Raw genomic sequence first — 18,074 nt, 5'->3', positions numbered from 1 at the left:
ACGCAGATTAGTTCTTTCAACCATGACCACTAATTTACTGGCTTATGCTGCGATGCAGCACTAATCCTGACACAGTAAATGCTTTCTGTAGACCTAAGGAACACAGCCTTATGCAGAAGTGTGCTTAATACACTTAGTTGATGAATGCAGAAGAATTAAATGCACCAAGAGCTACAACATCAATCCCAACACCACAATGCCTCACCAAGAACTCTGCAGAACCCTGACATGTGAAAAATATGCAAGTAGCGCCTATCTGGTGACCGGTGTCAAAAGCAGCCTAATGCAAAGCGGTTGTTAGAATGTGGTCAAAAAACTGGTTCCCCCAAGCGCAGCGTCCCAAACCAGGTAAAGGCAAAGCTGCTGGGTGCTAGTGCTAGCCATGCTAACTGGAACAGCGGTACCTGGACCAGTCCAGCAGACAGCTACAGAAGCCATTGGGATCAGTGAGAGCCAGCAGAGCCGGAATGAGGATCTGGCCCTGGACAAAACCCCAGGCGGGGGGGAGGGAGTGAAAACCAAGCAGTGAGCAACTCCTTACCTCCTTCTGGGCGATGCCCATCTTGTCCCTCCAGTGCATTAGCACAATGTCAGCCTTCTCCTTGGCAAACTTCTCCACCTCTTTGGCTGCCTTGCCAGCCACACGTTGCCAGTCGGGCACCTTCTGCCGACCGAACTGATCCTGAAAGGGCGAGGCGGAAGCAGAAAACAAAAGGCACTGTTCACAACCGGTGTTAATTCATTTCCTTCGCTACAGCGTGTGGAGTGGGAGAAGGGGTGTGGCCAGTGTCCCTGCTGCAGGTTACCGTGGCGATCTTGACATTGTCTCGGATGTGCATTCTGTCCACGTCTTTCTCGGGCACGGGATCGGAGCTGTCCAGGTATGATAGGAGACCCGTTGGCTGAGGGGAGGGTGAGAGATAAGAACAGACAGAGAGAAAGACAGGGGGAGAGGGATACAGATGAATAGAACAAGACAGAGAGAAAGACAGGGGGAGAGGGATACAGATGAATAGAACAAGACAGAGAGAAAGACAGGGGGAGAGGGATACAGATGAATAGAACAAGACAGAGAGAAAGACAGGGGGAGAGGGATACAGATGAATAGAACAAGACAGAGAGAAAGACAGGGGGAGAGGGATACAGATGAATAGAACAAGACAGAGAGAGTGAGGAAAAGAGAAGCATATACAGCGTAAGTTAAAAAGAGAGGGGTTATCAGTCATGCCAGTCAATTTATTTGAATTCAAATACTTTTTCCCTTTCTCATCCACATAACCATTTGTTGTTACAACACTATATATATATGAAACTCCATGGCCATTGTCAATGGAGTATATATATATATATATATATATATATATATATATAAAATTGTAACACTTTAAACACTTTTGAAAATGTTGTTTAATATATGGAAATTCATTTATATTGTTTCACTTCTATCCATGCAATGTTTTTTTCTATTGTTTTACTTAGTTATTCATGCAATGCTTATTTTCCAATTGATAATGCAATTCAAACAAATGCTTTCCATTCCAATACAGACTTAAAATAAAGAGGGAGAGACCCAGAGAGACAGAGAAAGAGAGACCAACAGAATGGAGGACATAAGTGAATCTTCCACATAACCAGCGTCATGAACCTCACCAGTATTCTCTTCAGAAGATTCATGGCGACTGGGTTTTCTGCCGTCCACAGGCCAACCAAGTGACGACTCAGCTGCCTGTGGTGGGAGTTCAAATGAATTATCATATAAAGTGGGCAGGATTTGGCCGTAAATCCTCAACGGTTCTTTCCCAAGAGATAGGGGTATGAATCAGAAATGGATTTGGATTGAAATCCCTTCACCTGTTGGTGAGCATCCTCTGGTCTGAGCTGATGGTGAACATGGAGGTGTGGAGGTGTCTGGGCAACGCCCCTTCACTCAGAGCCAACTCCTGCATCTTAGTGGCTATCTCCTTGTCCCCCTCCTGACAACACATCATATGCATGCATGGGAGAGCAACATTCAGTAATAAATTCTATATGAAACCTTATTAAATAATTATAACTCAATCCAGGTGCTAATCCAGGTCGTGGGTCGTTGACATGATTATTTCAGTAGAGATTAGGACATAATCCACTATTTTCATCGCTGTCATGTTAATACACCGTTTTATCAAATCTCCCTCCCATAACAGCAGGGTGAAAACCTCCCCACTGACACAGACACTTGACGACATGGAGGAGAGTCGACGTTGTTGATATGTGAAGACAAAGTAAATAAAGAGGCAAACGGAACTATGAGGTTTTGAACAGAAAGTAACAATATGGAAACCACTTGAGTGAGCCAATGTAACATGGAATGTAAAAATTCACCTCAATTATGGCCTTCATGACCAGACCAGCTCCTTTGACAATGGCCATGGAGGGATGCTGGAGAGGTAGAAGAGAACAATTCACTGATACCACATTCGGTTAGCGTGTCACTAAAAAGTCTCACCCACCCACAAAAGCCTTCTTTAGAAGTCACCACATCAACTAAACAACCACTCTGCCATTATCTCATTTCTCAAACTCAGATTCTGGAATTCAAACAAAAGAATTGGGGAAAACCAGTTGACATTCCAGCCACACAGATTCCAGCCAAACGTTCTCTCCGCCCTTCAAGCTACCTGGAAGAGTTTGAAGAGAGTGCGCCCATTGGAGGCAACCATCTCCAGTAGCATGTCAAACTGCTGACCCTCACTGGTCTCACTGTAGGGGGCGCACAGGGCAAAGGTCAGAAAGTCCAGCAGCGAGCTGATCACAAGCGCCCCAGTGCCGTGGTCCTGGCCAGAAGAGGAGGAGGACAAAGGAGGACAAAGAGGTAAAAATATACACAAAACAATATCAGCAACAGCCGTGATATCAAAAAACTATAAACATACCACGTTGCTTATGAACTTCTCCAGAAGGTTCTCCAGGAACTTTTTGGAGGACATTAGGGAGGCTTTGTTCAGTTGCTCCTGTCGCAGGTCGTAGTCATCGTGCATCGGCTGGAAGGACAGATTCAAATGTCAGTGACTTTGAAATAGTCAAAGTATATTTGCTGCCATTTACCAGAATACTGTGTGTGTGTGCTTTCAGTACCTGCAAGGGGGAACACAAACACAACTTACACACATGAGGGCACAGAGCATGTCGATGGCGGCGTGTGTCACTCCATTGTTATTCCTCTTCAGGGCTTTCACCGTCTTCACCCCCAACTTCTCCCGGAACCTGCAACACACACACACACACACCGCAACAAAACACACATGCTGCTTAAACGAGAAAGAGATTTGTTCGTTCCTGTTGTTCCATTGGCATCAGGCAAGGGGGAATTCAAATGAAAACGCGGACAAATGGAATCATTTGTATCGCATATCCGGTATACAAATTTCATCTGAAAAAGGGGTCTGGGTTTCACTCTCAACTCCACAGGAACGAGAGAACAGAAATACGGGTCCTTTCATACATCTCAGTGACCTCAGGTGAACGAGCGACAGTGTCCTGGATATATGAGAGAGAGACAGGGAGAGAGAAAGAGAGAGACAGACAGAGGCAGCAAGAAAGGGAGAGAAATCCAAATAAACAGAAAGACAAAGCACAACCACGCGTACAGGCAGACAGTAGGGGAGAAGAGAGACGGGCAGGTGACGTCACCTCTCTTTTGATATCCCAGAGGAGTAGACAGATGAAAGGACGGAGACACAGACAAACAGAGAGAAAGCAAACCAAGGCTGACAGATAGGGTCACTGGGTGAGTCAGGGACGGCAGACGGACAGAGACACACTGACACGGACATCCGGGAGACGGACAGAGACACACTGACACGGACATCCGGGAGACGGACAGAGACACACTGACACGGACATCCGGGAGGCGGACTGAGATGCGTGAATATTCATATTTACGTTCCATCTGTGAGTCCAGACCCCTGACCAGACCTTGGAACGACAGAGTACGGGTGTTACCGGCACGCCTTCCCACAACAGTACCGCACAAAACCGCAAAAAGCAGGAGAGACGGGAGGTGAGGGGGCGGGGGTGCGGACAGGAAGGAAAGGCAGATGGTAGTGGAACAGGGATAGGTGAAAAGCGGTCCGATAGAGCTTTGAGTTGAAGGGAGCGGCGTCACCTGGGAAGCTGCGTGAAGGCCTGAAAGCCAGCCTTGGAGGCGACGAGGCGACGGATGGCCTGGAAGTGGCTCTCCAGCTCGGCGTTGGGACCCGGCAGCTCACACTCCTGGGACAGCAGGGCCAAGATGGCGTTGCTTATCAGTTTCTCCTTGTTCTCCGAAAACAGGCCCTGGGGAAAGGCAGGGTGGGGTGTGGGGGGTTAGAGGAGCGTTCAGGTTGGACTGCATGGCGTTCCTCCTTCTAAAAGCCCATCGGGCGAGACGGTTGGAGTGGAGAGACCTTGGACATCCGACGGATTTGAAGAAAGAGGGGGCGCGGTGAATCTAGAAAATGCTATTTGGATACTGCGGACGGAGACCATCAGATGAAGTTAGCTTGAACACACTTACATCTTGGGTGACGGCGTGCAGGACGCCGCTGTAGGACACGTTGGCGTTGAATCTGAACACGGCGTCGGCAAAGTTTCCATCTGTGAGAGACGGGGGGAAAGAAATGCATGTTGCCAATCGGACGCGGTTTACTTAGTGCCTTGTGGTTTCAGACCCTGTTTATTTCAATAGGAAGAAGTACTACTCACTTGGAGGCGCAGCCAGGAATTTGAGGTGCAGGCTCTCCACTTCCTCATCCACTGGCATGCTCAAGAGGCCCCAGCGCTGGCCCCGTTGGGTGGGGGCCATCTTCACACACACATCCCTGTTACCGGACGCCCGCACCCCATCCAGCAGGCTGGCCATCAGGGAGTCCCTACACATTCACACAGACAATACGCAACGAAACAGCCATGCTGGGTAAATATAACATTATTTATGAATGAACACACTCGCAAACTGACAACATCTAGAATGATGTGGACACGTCGATGAGGCAGAAGGCGGTACTGTCTTATTGTACGTGGTTTAGATGGTTTAGTTTTAATATGGCTGTTGGTACCACATCTTGTTTACAGCTGACTAGAGTTTCAAGTTTATGTTACTTAATATGGCACAGAAATGTGCGAGCTAACTAACCCACAACAAGAGCAAATTCCCTTTTCATAAACTATGTTGAGTTAACGTATTGTAAACAAATCAAGTAAAACCTGTCAATTTTGCCCTGTGTTATGCTCACACATCAGTTTTGTCACTAAACAACTGACCCGTCTATGAAGTCGAGCAGTGTGTGAATAGAAACAGGTTTAGCAAGTAATCTTGTGTTGGAATAACATCACAGAAACAGAGGAGGCAAATGTGCCACTCTAGGGCTACGTAGTGCCATACCTGTCTGTGGAACAGTATTTCCTGATCTGGCCTCGGATGAACTCTATGGTGAACACCTGGGGGTTTTCCGCATCACAGATAAGCGCAAACACCTGCAGACGTAAAACGTTTTCTCAATATAAAATGAAGACAATGGCATTTCAGTCGAATTCACAAAACAAATTCACTTAAGAAAAAAAAGAAAACGAAAACAACAACAACGCTCTCAGGCCATAGAAATACAATGAAAAGAACAGATCAGCCCCAGTATCTTGGTAGTTGTAGCAGCTGCCCACCTCTTCAAAGGGCTTGATGGTGGCTATGTTGTAAGAGGCCGGGTCTCTCTCAACCAGACATGTCTCAGTCAGGCACAGGATCCTTTTTACGGGTTCCTGTCAGGGACAGACAACGTGGGAAACGTTAAGCTTCCATAATAGCCAACTGAATAGATGTCTGTGTACTTAAAAAAGTCAACATCGCAGCTCATTAAAGGCAACAATGTTTTTTTCTTCTAAAAGAAAGGAAAGGACAAGCGGTGATGGTAGTTAGTGGAATCTGACCGAGTGGCGCGGGGAGATCTTCTGCACCACAAACTCCGCCAGGGATGTGATGCACTCGTCCGAGGCGTACTTCCCAAGTCGGCCGGTCACAAAGTCCTCAAAGGCCAGCGGGTCCTTGCGCAGCCGCAGCATGATTCCGATGAAGTTGCCCGCGTGCTCGATGGCACTTTTGATAATCTCGTCTCGGTGCTCCGACGCAAACAGGTGCTGGGGAGATAAAGAGGGATTGGGGAGTTGGGGTAAAGAAACAGGTATGAGGAGGTGAAGAGAGAGGAACAGAGTGAGGGGGTTGGGGGACAGAACTCAATAAAAACCCAAAACCATGGGTATGAAGAAACATCTGCACACAGGCAATTACCAGAGAATTATTTGATTCCCATTTCAAACGGTATGCATTTTATCCCCTAACCTTAACCAAAAGAACCTAAACTTAATATTCTGAACTCCCCAAAGTCCTTGTCTTTTTGCAAACCGGCTAAATTATCAGAAAGTTCCCAACAGGTATAGTAGAATCTGTAGACTCAAATCGACACACACTCACACGGTATGTACAGACTCCAGACAACACACCATCCTCCCCCCAGGTACCTACCAGGCGATTGAAGCCTCCATAGAGGATGCAGAAGCCCCCCTGGTAATCGCTGACCTCGGCGAATCCCTCGACTGAGCGGTAGTCATAGGAGCACACCACCCGGTTGGTCTGGGGGTCGATCTGGTCGATGCCCCCCGGGGTCACCTCCATGCCCACCAACTTCCGTGTGTCGCTCCAGTGGTGCTTGTAGCAGTTGTAGCGCTGAGGGGAGGGTAACAGGGGTCACCGGAGCAGACGGGAGCGACCCGTGGCGTTTCGGCATGATTAAAGGTCTGGAGCGGGGCATCAGGCTTGGCTGGCGGAAGGCTCGACGTCAGCGAGCTCTTCGTCCAGTAGCCCGAACCCCAGACCGGAGCTTAGCGCGATAATGCTAAGTTAACGGACATTAAAACGGAGGTCATGACAAGGCCAGCTCATCCCTGTAGTAAACCAGTGTTTTCTGAGATAAGAACACCTTGTTGTCATATCTGATATCATGGCTGGCAGCTCTTTCATAAACACAATGGCAACCTATTCCCAGTTGTGAATGACTAAACACACCCACATGGCTCTGGCCAAAAGGGCACTTCACAGGGAACAGGGTGTCTTCTTGATGAGTCTAAAAGAACGTTTTATTCATCGGCGCTGCCTGCTGTTAAATTCTGGTTTCTCTATCTCACACCCAAGGAGGAGGAGGCATACAAGAACCTCCTGCTCAAATAGCACCCGATTCCTTGTATTGCGCAACTCAGTTCGACGAGAGTGCCTTGAGCGTGCCTCCAAAAGCGCAATACTCTAGAGGTTATAGGGCGCAATTGGGGATGAATTAGGAAACACAATAAAAACCCTCAGCGCTCCTGTCTGAGTTTACTAGGTGACAGAAAGAAGAATAGACACAAAGAGAGGCAACGGAAAAGAGAGAGCGAGAACACAGATTCTAATAAAATCCACTCAGCAACAACTATAGGCTGCTCCTCTCTGTCCTCCCGCTACACCTCCTCAGCAACATACCCCTTGGGTGTGTGCATTGTTTGTTTACTGGTGAACTTTCTCCCTCCTTATATGTATTCATGTCAGCATTCATACAATTCTGCTGTCTTCCGTAGTCTACTTGTGGATAATGGGCCCTTCATTTACAGCCTTTCATTTGCTTGCTCTTTCCTCTATTCTCTTCACTACATCAGTGAATACTCACCCTGCCAGTGATTTTCCCCTCAGAGAAGTCTGTTCTGAATCTCTGCAGAGAGAGGAAAAAAAAGAGGGCAGATCAAACATTTGGGTTGTGTGTGGCCTAGGGTGGACCAGCAATCTTAACAGGTGCCTCCAACACACATGTACTGTGGCAGTATACTTAATTACCATTTGTCATGTACCGTGGCAGTATACTTAATTAACATTTGTCATGTACCGTGGCAGTATACTTAATTAACATTTGTCATGTACCGTGGCAGTATACTTAATTAACATTTGTCATGTACCGTGGCAGTATACTTAATTAACATTTGTCATGTACCGTGGCAGTATACTTAATTAACATTTGTCATGTACCGTGGCAGTATACTTAATTAACATTTGTCATGGACAGCGGCAGTATACTTAACATTTGTCATGGACAGCGGCAGTATACTTAACATTTGTCATGGACAGCAGCAGTATACTTAACATTTGTCATGTACCGCGGCAGTATACTTAACATTTGTCATGTACCGCGGCAGTATACTTAATTACCATTTGTCATGTACCACGGCAGTATACTTAATTAACATTTGTCATGTACCGCGGCAGTATACTTAATTAACATTTGTCATGGACAGCTGCAGTATACTTAACATTTGTCATGGACAGCGGCAGTATACTTAACATTTGTCATGGACAGCGGCAGTATACTTAACATTTGTCATGTACCGCGGCAGTATACTTAACATTTGTCATGTACCGCGGCAGTATACTTAACATTTGTCATGTACCGCGGCAGTATACTTAACATTTGTCATGTACCGCGGCAGTATACTTAACATTTGTCATGTACCGCGGCAGTATACTTAGCATTTGTCATGTACCGCGGCAGTATACTTAACATTTGTCATGTACCGCGGCAGTATATTTAATTACCATTTGTCATGTACCACAGCAGTATACTTAATTAACATTTGTCATGTACCGTGGCAGTATACTTAATTAACATTTGTCATGGACAGCTGCAGTATACTTAACATTTGTCATGGACAGCGGCAGTATACTTAACATTTGTCATGGACAGCGGCAGTATACTTAACATTTGTCATGTACCGCGGCAGTATACTTAACATTTGTCATGTACCGCGGCAGTATACTTAACATTTGTCATGTACCGCGGCAGTATACTTAACATTTGTCATGTACCGCGGCAGTATACTTAGCATTTGTCATGTACCGCGGCAGTATACTTAACATTTGTCATGTACCGCGGCAGTATACTTAATTACCATTTGTCATGTACCACAGCAGTATACTTAATTAACATTTGTCATGTACCGTGGCAGTATACTTAATTAACATTTGTCATGGACAGCTGCAGTATACTTAACATTTGTCATGGACAGCGGCAGTATACTTAACATTTGTCATGGACAGCGGCAGTATACTTAACATTTGTCATGTACCGCGGCAGTATACTTAACATTTGTCATGTACCGCGGCAGTATACTTAACATTTGTCATGTACCGCGGCAGTATACTTAATTACCATTTGTCATGTACCGCGGCAGTATACTTAATTACCATTTGTCATGTACCACGGCAGTATACTTAATTAACATTTGTCATGTACCGCGGCAGTATACTTAATTAACATTTGTCATGGACAGCTGCAGTATACTTAACATTTGTCATGGACAGCGGCAGTATACTTAACATTTGTCATGTACCGCGGCAGTATACTTAACATTTGTCATGTACCGCGGCAGTATACTTAACATTTGTCATGTACCGCGGCAGTATACTTAACATTTGTCATGTACCGCGGCAGTATACTTAATTACCATTTGTAATGTACCGCGGCAGTATACTTAATTACCATTTGTCATGTACCACGGCAGTATACTTAATTAACATGTCATGTACCGCGGCAGTATACTTAATTAACATTTGTCATGTACCACGGCAGTATACTTAATTAACATTTGTCATGTACCGCGGCAGTATACTTAATTAACATTTGTCATGTACCGCGGCAGTATACTTAACATTTGTCATGGACAGCTGCATCATAACTGCCAGGTGAACAAATACTGGTTATGGCATTTAACATACAAACATGTTTGCCTTTCATGGACTTAAGGAACCTACACTTGGGCCACAATTGTGGTGAAGGTTTCATAGACTTTCAATTGAAGTAGGGTGGTGGGCAGCAAAATGCAAGCTGTTTTATAAGCGGCGCAGGGTGTGGTGATCCTGTGAGCGGTGCCGCTTTCTGGAGGAGGGTATATCTGCAGACCGCATGTCGGGAGCATAAATTAATATGGGGGTTCCTTAATATCCAAGATCCATTTATTTTTTAGCTTCATATAAAACTATGTTGTCATTATTTAGAAATGTAAAAAAAACATATATCATGGCCATCTTTTATGCAGTGGTGTAAAAGTATTTGGCTGTGTTCACCAGTTTTGGAAAGTTGCTAAGGATGAGCTAAATTACCCAAACAGAGTTCATAACTAACCAATTACCTTAACTGATCATTTAAACTCTTCCTTTTTATTTTAGTGATCACTGGTTATTTTTTAACTCCCTTTACCTGGTTACTTATATCTTAATTAGATACTTCCCTAAAGTGGTGAACAAAGCCGAACCAGTTGAGTACTTTTACTTTGTACAACTCTACTTCTATAAGATTGTTGTGATCTTTCATTTCAGTTGCCAAGATGCGTTGTTGACCTGGGGAATGCTGTTGCCTGGGTAAATGCCAACATGGGCCTCTTCTGAGACCGGGTACAAGTCCTCACCCCTGAATGATGAAGAAATACAGGGTGCTGTGCAGATGCTCAGAGACACCTGAACTCTAAAGGAAGAACAAGAAGCTCTCCCCCCATTCATGTTTTTTGAAGACACTGAAACATTCATGGATTAAATAGACAAAAGACTTAGTGATAATTTTGCTTCTTTGTTAATTATTTTTGTTGATGAGGATACCTATTCGCTTTCTTTAAACCATCAGCTAATGCTGGTTTACACACAACAAAAATGAAAAGATCCAGAAAACACAATATAGTTTGACAAGACAAAGAGACAAGAAACAAGAGTAAATTGGACAGTTTTTGGAAGTGTTCACCTGGCCATAAAACATGATAGGATGAAACCCATGCCTACAAAACCTGGGTAAAGCTAAATACACAGTACATAAAGAAAGAGTTTAATTTTGTCGGTGTTGGAATGTAATGTTTTGAATATTTGATCAGGTGATTAAATGTTTAATTGTCTAACTGGCATAACATTACATTTTGTATTTTAAGGTTATGCCATTAACTTGAAGCTTTTGGACTATATTAATTGACATTCAATAATGTCTGTTGTGCTCTTTTGGACCTGATCTACTTGTAATTTATGTTATGGAATCAACTTTTAGGATAAGGGTTAAATTAGACCTCAGATAATCAATTCCAAGACATTTAACACTTATATTCCTCCCAACAATGTTTTAAGTCCATAACCACGTCATTATTCTAGAATAAAAAATTTGCTTGTTCCAGGCACACCCGTAAAAATTCATATTTCTGACCTGACCTCTACAATGATGCAAATTGAAACTTGCTACCTTTCTGCAACAGGTTATAGAAAATTCAGTTCAGTTTATATCAATGCTTGAACCGCTTGAACCTAGTGTTGTATCTTGACAAAAGATATTGAATGAAATCACATGGACTATTGAGATAAAGTTGTAACATTAACTCTTCTTCCCCCATTAGCACACTCAACGTAACGACATCATACCCATACATGACACCTAGTGTCGAAATGTGTGTCAAACCAGGATGTCCCCAAACTGACCAATGGCGAACAGCAGTAGGAGTAACTTAATATTCAGGGACCCCATTTAAACTAACCAATGGCAAACATCAGTGGGCGTAACTTAATATTCAGTGGGTGTAACTTAATATTCAGGAACCCCCATAATAAGTAACGCCCCCGACTTGCAGTCTGCAGATATATCGTATGGGCTTTCTGTGCACGCTTCCTTGTGGGTCGAGGCACCAGAAGTTTAAATTTGTTGAACTCTTGAGCAGCCGGCGCCCATGGGGATCAATGAACAATGTTCATATTGTCAACCAATGAAACACATATTCACTGACAAAACCGATATACAAGCCAAAAAATTTAGTCTTTTTTTTTTTTTTTATCATTGCCGTTTCGGATTTCTCAGAATTATACAATTGAACTTTGCATCGCGCAGGCCTAGAGGGACCTAAACCAAAAAAAAATGCAGCATGGAGGAACGTTAGTTCCAAAGTGGGCTTATCAGGTGGGTGTTTGGATGCAAAAGGAGGAGAGTGTTATATACCGGCGTTTATAACGGTTTGACTGGCTAGCTTCGCACATGCACAACTTATGCTGTTAATTGAATGGCAAAACTACATTATTTTAAATGAACACACAGAAAAAAACATACTATTTACTTGGAATTCATTTTTATTCAACAAAAACATGCAACAAATAAAGTATGTTTTAGACGACATACCAAACCTAGCTTCACTAAAGCATTGTCGTTACTATGGTAACCACGATCATGCAGTCAGTCATGATGGCTATCGTGTGTAAACCCCCCCGCATGGGTATAAACAAAGATTTTTTTGGTTTTCTTGACAATTTCATCACTTCTAGTATGTGATTAAGGTACTGCTTTGTCGCAGCAACTCCCTTTGGACTCAGGACAGTGGATTCAAGATGCCGTTCTATGTTGCCAGAGGAAACACATTTTTCCGGCATTCAACTGGCAAAGAAGTCCCAGAACAGAAGTCCCCACAAGGACTTGCTACAGCGCAAAGAGACAAGGCCACCGTATTCGATTACTGACCTGTCCAAACCTGGACGACGCTGCCCAATTGTGCCATCAGCGGGCTTTACTTTTATTTGTGTATATATACAGACACACACACCAACACAGTATAAAACACAACCATGGGGTCCTATGGGATATATCAGACTAACTAGGAAGAAAACCTATTACACATCTTCAGAAAACCCATTTCATGACATCAACACATTTTGCTTTTGGTGAGGTTTGCGAGAAGCAATTCTTCATCGACGGACAGGTAAATTGTTTGCTCTAGAATTTTTTGCTATATTATTATACAGAGGGCATTTTTGCAGACATTTTCCCTTGAACTGCTATTTAGATGCGTCCATATGTCTGGTTGTGGAAACAGCTGCGAATGTACTGTAAGGATTCTCATGCAAAAAATAATGGCTGAGGGTGCAAGTATATGATGTGGATAAAATAATGACATATTGTAATTTTGCAATAAGTCTGCGAATAGCTTATACAGCTAATAAGACTTGAGCTACTAATGCATAGGCTCTGAACGGCTTATACAGCCAGTAAGACCTGATGTACTAAGGCATGAAGTCTGAACGGCTTGTACAGCCAGTAAGAACTGAGGTACTAACGCATGAAGTCTGTGAACGGCTTGTACAGCCAATAAGACAGAGCTACTAATGCATAAAGTATGTAACTGTCAGGACCGTTAACGGCTTATACAGCCAATAAGACAAATACGAGTGTCAGCCTCTCCCCTGGATGTACCAATCCTACATAAGCCCTATAAAAATGTCCTACGTGGCCTACGCAAATCCAGTGGTCCAAGCCGTTAGCATAGTGCACATACAGTGGCTCACTAACACATTCACAGAGCATTCACAACATGTGCTCAGCATGTGACCATTTACTCAAGACTGTTGGGAAAGAATTCCAGATGACTACCTCATGGTGCGGGTTGAGAGAATGCAAAGAGTGTGTAATGCAGGCAAAGGGAGGTTACTTCAAAGAATCATAAAATGGTGGGTACTGTAAATGTACACTTTTTTTGGTAACTACATGGTTTCATGTATCATTACATAGTTTTGACTATTATTATACAATGTGGAAAATAGTTTTTTGAAAGAGAAGATGTGTCCAAACAATCGCTGGTACTGTATGTTTGGGGCCACTGGCCCTCATTCATGAAACCTTCTCAGAAAAGATCTCAGATTCGAACGTTGGAAGAAATTTACGATCATCTCTGTGATTCACGAAACTGTCGCACCTGGTCGAAATGAGCGTAGATGTCATGGCAGATTGATTCATCGGATAAAGCCTTGGATGCGAGAACGCACTGCACCAGTCCTTATTTACATATGACACCCGTAATTTATGAAAGGGTGGCGATCAGCAACTGACAAATTATAGCCTGAAACGGCTAATTAATCATTCGTCATTCTCCATGACAAAATCAGCACAGCTACGGAACACTTTCGCATCTCAGCTCAGAGCCAAAGTCCTTTAAAAGAGCAAGCGGCTCGACCCAGAACCACAGGTTTATTTATCCTCTCACTAGTCAATTTAAGACCTGTTAGCTAATCAAGACGCCAGCCACCAAAATTATATCGACCATTATGATCTTCAAGTATGTCGATATGGCCTAAGTGTCTTAGGAAAAGCAAGGCAAAGCAAGTTTATAGCGCATGAACAACAGAAATATGCAGAGAAAATGCAGAATAAAGTGAAATAAATAATACAATAAAAGCCTATGGTAGTGATACAATATATAATATTATGGTATGTTTGTATGTGTTATATTCCTCATCTTAGTTTATAATACTTATTATTATAATAATGATTGTAGTTGTTGTTACTGAGTCAGTTATGATTGTTGTTTTTCGTGATAATGATGGTCTTATCACTAATGAAGCTTATTTTTTGACGTTGGTTTACACGGTCTCTGACCAGATGTGAGTTTGATCGTAAGGATACGACAAAGATAATATTGATGAATACCAACTCTGTCGGTGAAATTAGCGTACAATCATTTTAAGATCAAATTTAATCGTATGCATGATGATTCTTTTCCCAAGTCCCAGGTCTCTGGCAGACTTCGGCAGGTTTTCTTCCAGGATATCTCGGTACATTGCTGCATCCATTTTGCCCTCTATATTCAACCTCATCAGACTATGGAACCATCTTCCACTTGGTCTGAGAATGTCTTCTTGCAAATTGAGATTTGATGCGAGTTGATTTCCTTTTGCCACTGTCCCATAAAGGCCACTTTTGTGAAGCACCCGACTATTGTAGCAGTATGTATTGTCTCCCAGCTCAGCCGTGGATGACTGGGAGACAGTCATCCGCAGCGTTGCCATAGGCCTCTTGGTGGCTGCTCTAACTAGCGGTGCCCTTCCCTCAGAGACACCATGTTTTTTGAGATTCACAGTTATGCCATATTCTCTCCAGATCTTAATAAACAACTTACTGTGTTTCGGGAGAAATTCTATATCTTGGAAACATTCTTATATGCTATTGCTGCTTTTCAAGAACCTTAGCTTTGAATGTTTCTCAACCCTGCTCCTGGACGCCCCCCCGCCCTGCATGTTTTAGATCTCTCCCTGCTCTGTCACACCTGATTCAAATGATCAGCTCATTGTCAAGTCCTTCATGGGCCACATCAGGTATGTTAAGGCAGGGAGAGATCTAAAACATGCAGGGCAAGGGGGTGTCCAGGGGCAGGGTTGAGAAACACGGGTCTAAGTGATGTAGTTCTGGTTAGGAATTGTACCAACCAACTGTGGGACCTCCCAGACACAGGTATTTTTAACCTGAAATCATGTGAAACACATTGATTGCTCACATGTGGATTGTATTCACCTAATTATGTGACTTCCGAAGATACCACAGCATGTTCAGGTGTCACTCAGCATCATATCAAAGAGGGTAAATACATTATACTTCATTTGCAAATAATTTAAAATAAAATTGCAGGTTTTGAGAGCCTCTGTAAGAAAATGTTGAAAAGCCAAAAGGGGTGAATACAATCTGCCTCTGTAAGAAAAGAAGATTTCAATATGGCCAGCTGCTCTTTCAGCAAAAACATCACCATACAAAAAAGCCATATTTAAATGTGACTTCAGGGACAGTCAGATGTGCATACATTTATGTATGGGTGATCACAAAAATCTAATTCACCATCCTGGCATTGCAAGCTTATAAATGATAAGGCCTAATGACTGATCTCTCACCAGTGCCTCTGTGAGCAGCTCTGTTCGGTGCTCTGTGGAGAACTTGAGCGTCTCGGACTTCTTGCCACTGCCCTTCCGGAATGTGAGGTTGAACTCGGTGCCCTGGCCCTTGCCCACCGGGGTGATGCCACAGATGTCCCCATACGGCCACTGCAGGCCACCAAAAAGTAGACAGAAAGACAGGACATTGTCATTTCACTTGACGTACAAACAACGGGAAGAATGCAGAAAATATCTAGTGACGCTCAATGAGTCACAGTGAAATTCTGAAACAGAGACTTCAAGAAGGGCTACAGCTAAATGTGCCCACTGACCTGGTTGGTGACTTCAAGTGTCGCTGGGTTGTATGTGGTAATGCCATGAGTGCCAACGGAGAAGACTCGTTTGTACCTGGAAACAGAGATGACAGCACAGTCAGATGGTACCTTAGCAAATCACAACATCTGTTAAAGCCCAAAAGCACCTGGAACACAGGTCATTGGTGCGCTTGTTGAAGGTCTGTTTCAGCTACCCCACTGCACCCTGCCTTAGCTACCTCAGTCAGAGCACTTGAAGAGATTCCGTTTGGCTACACCGCTGACTGCTGTTGTCCACATCAGAACGACATGCTCAGACAGAGGGGGGGGTGCTAGACATGACAGACACAAAACTAGGACAGCAGCCAGTAAACCTTAATTGACTCACTTTTCCGTGCAGAGCAGAATGCTAAAAGTGTTACAAAAGGTGTCATACTAACGCCTAGCACTCCTCTGACAGAAGTACTACACTACAAAAATAAACGTATACACCAACTTGCGAGAACTTAAACTGACATTTGAATGGTAACTTAGACACGTGATTCCACATCCAGTCGACAAGTTTGTCATCTCAAGTGAATATATATTAAGGTTTGGACCCATTTCAATTCCAGTTATTTCAAATGGTTTTTTTTAGGAGACTAACACATACTTCCTAAACTAGAACCCTGCCATGCATTTCATTTAACTAAGCAGTGACGAAATCAGGTCTAAGGCTAACCACTATAAGGCACTTCCTGGTTATTCAACTGGACAAAGTGAATGGGTGGGATTGTTTCAGGCCACATACTCTCCTGCGGATGCCCTTAAAGGTTCTGAATGTGGAACTCATCTGAGTGAGTCATGGTATTCTGTGAGGCAACAGATTCAGTGGAAGCTGCCTGACTGACGGATGAAGGGAATGGGACGACTGACCCAACATAGGAAGGGGTTACGGCGACTGTTGTGTAACCTTCCTTGTTCTGGACGCCTGGATGACTACATTCTGTGGGAGCAACGTTGCTACATTTAAGTCATTCAAGAGCGACTTACAGTGGTGTGTGCATTCATTTGTGCATTGCAGGTTTTGAACCCAGAACCCTGGCGTTGCAAGCGCCACACTCTACCAAGTGTTTTGAGAGTTTGCCTTGACAGGGTTGTCTCATTAAACGCTGAAAGAAATGTGTGGGGGCGGCTTTGTGTGTCTGCGCACATTTCAGCACCTCGCATTCGACGTTGTCCTCATCACAAAACGTTCTGACTCGAAGGAAGTCCTGACCAATGGACATGGAGTCCAACGGCCCTTCTACACGGGACTTTGAAATGAATGGTCCAGGTGAAATGTAAAGTCTCTGCCCTCGAGTCTCTACACCCCATCACCTCCATTCTTATGCAATCAGTCTCCCTTTCATCCTACCCGGAGCCAACTACACCTTTGCTCACTCGCTCTCCTCAGCTCCTCTGCACGGTTCCGAGGCAGCCTTTGACCTTGTGGCTAAGTGGCTGGGTCTGGCATCGTCATGCGATGAATAATCGTTAATTATTCAGGACTCTGGGAGCGGAGCCTTTTAGAGCAGACACAAGCACTTACCCAGCCCAGCCCGGCGCACGCGCACGCACACCAGACCATGTTTAGTACAAAAAACTGCAGATAGTCACACCACAAAGAGAGCAGACCTGCATTCTTACCATACATGTCACTTGTGTTCAACATAGATAAAAATAAGGCACCATCTGAACATTCTGAAAAACGGTTTCTAAATCCGTTAGGTGCAAAACTGCAATTCAACAGGGAACAATTGCGACGCACGCTCAACATGGCAGACCAGGGCTTGGGGTTCCACAAGTCAGTAGAACTAGTGAAAGATGTCCTCAGATGTGCATTTTTACCAAATCAAACAGGCACATTTTTCTTTGAGCTGTGACTGTCAGTATATCCATATACAACATGGCAACTGACAAGTTTTTTTGTCTTCATTCTAATGGCCTGCATATGCAAAGTTTGTGCAAGACCTTAATTATGAGTTTCCCCACATGACCTGTGCGAGCCA

General features: G+C 43.9%; 1 protein-coding gene across 5 annotated transcripts in view; it reads right to left on the bottom strand.

Moving 5' to 3' along the window:
• The window catches only part of LOC105027603 (dnaJ homolog subfamily C member 13), a 46,017-nt gene that overhangs the window by 18,103 nt on the left and 9,840 nt on the right, over window positions 1–18,074 (bottom strand). For 3 of the 5 annotated variants that reach the window (XR_001197929.3, XM_010899760.5, XM_010899761.5), the window contains exons 3-21: window positions 16,063–16,138; window positions 15,749–15,898; window positions 7,707–7,748; window positions 6,533–6,733; window positions 5,941–6,147; window positions 5,677–5,772; window positions 5,402–5,493; window positions 4,723–4,889; window positions 4,535–4,614; window positions 4,145–4,314; window positions 3,922–3,954; window positions 3,144–3,243; window positions 2,913–3,020; window positions 2,658–2,813; window positions 2,362–2,418; window positions 1,852–1,973; window positions 1,651–1,726; window positions 807–902; window positions 542–682 (exon numbers count right to left, since the gene is read on the bottom strand). Coding sequence is in view for 4 of the 5 variants with exons in the window: in XM_010899760.5 (XP_010898062.1) it covers window positions 542–682; window positions 807–902; window positions 1,651–1,726; window positions 1,852–1,973; window positions 2,362–2,418; window positions 2,658–2,813; window positions 2,913–3,020; window positions 3,144–3,243; window positions 3,922–3,954; window positions 4,145–4,314; window positions 4,535–4,614; window positions 4,723–4,889; window positions 5,402–5,493; window positions 5,677–5,772; window positions 5,941–6,147; window positions 6,533–6,733; window positions 7,707–7,748; window positions 15,749–15,898; window positions 16,063–16,138 (2,170 nt within the window). In the remaining variant the exon portion in view is untranslated. The remainder of the gene's footprint in view (window positions 1–541; window positions 683–806; window positions 903–1,650; window positions 1,727–1,851; window positions 1,974–2,361; window positions 2,419–2,657; window positions 2,814–2,912; window positions 3,021–3,143; window positions 3,244–3,921; window positions 3,955–4,144; window positions 4,315–4,534; window positions 4,615–4,722; window positions 4,890–5,401; window positions 5,494–5,676; window positions 5,773–5,940; window positions 6,148–6,532; window positions 6,734–7,706; window positions 7,749–15,748; window positions 15,899–16,062; window positions 16,139–18,074) is intronic. The other 2 variants (XM_010899762.5, XM_010899763.5) reach the window with 1 other exon arrangement.

The sequence above is a fragment of the Esox lucius genome, chromosome 21 (assembly GCF_011004845.1).
Source record: "Esox lucius isolate fEsoLuc1 chromosome 21, fEsoLuc1.pri, whole genome shotgun sequence".
Taxonomy (NCBI): Eukaryota; Metazoa; Chordata; class Actinopteri; order Esociformes; family Esocidae; genus Esox; species Esox lucius.
This window is presented reverse-complemented; position numbering and strand designations above follow the sequence as displayed.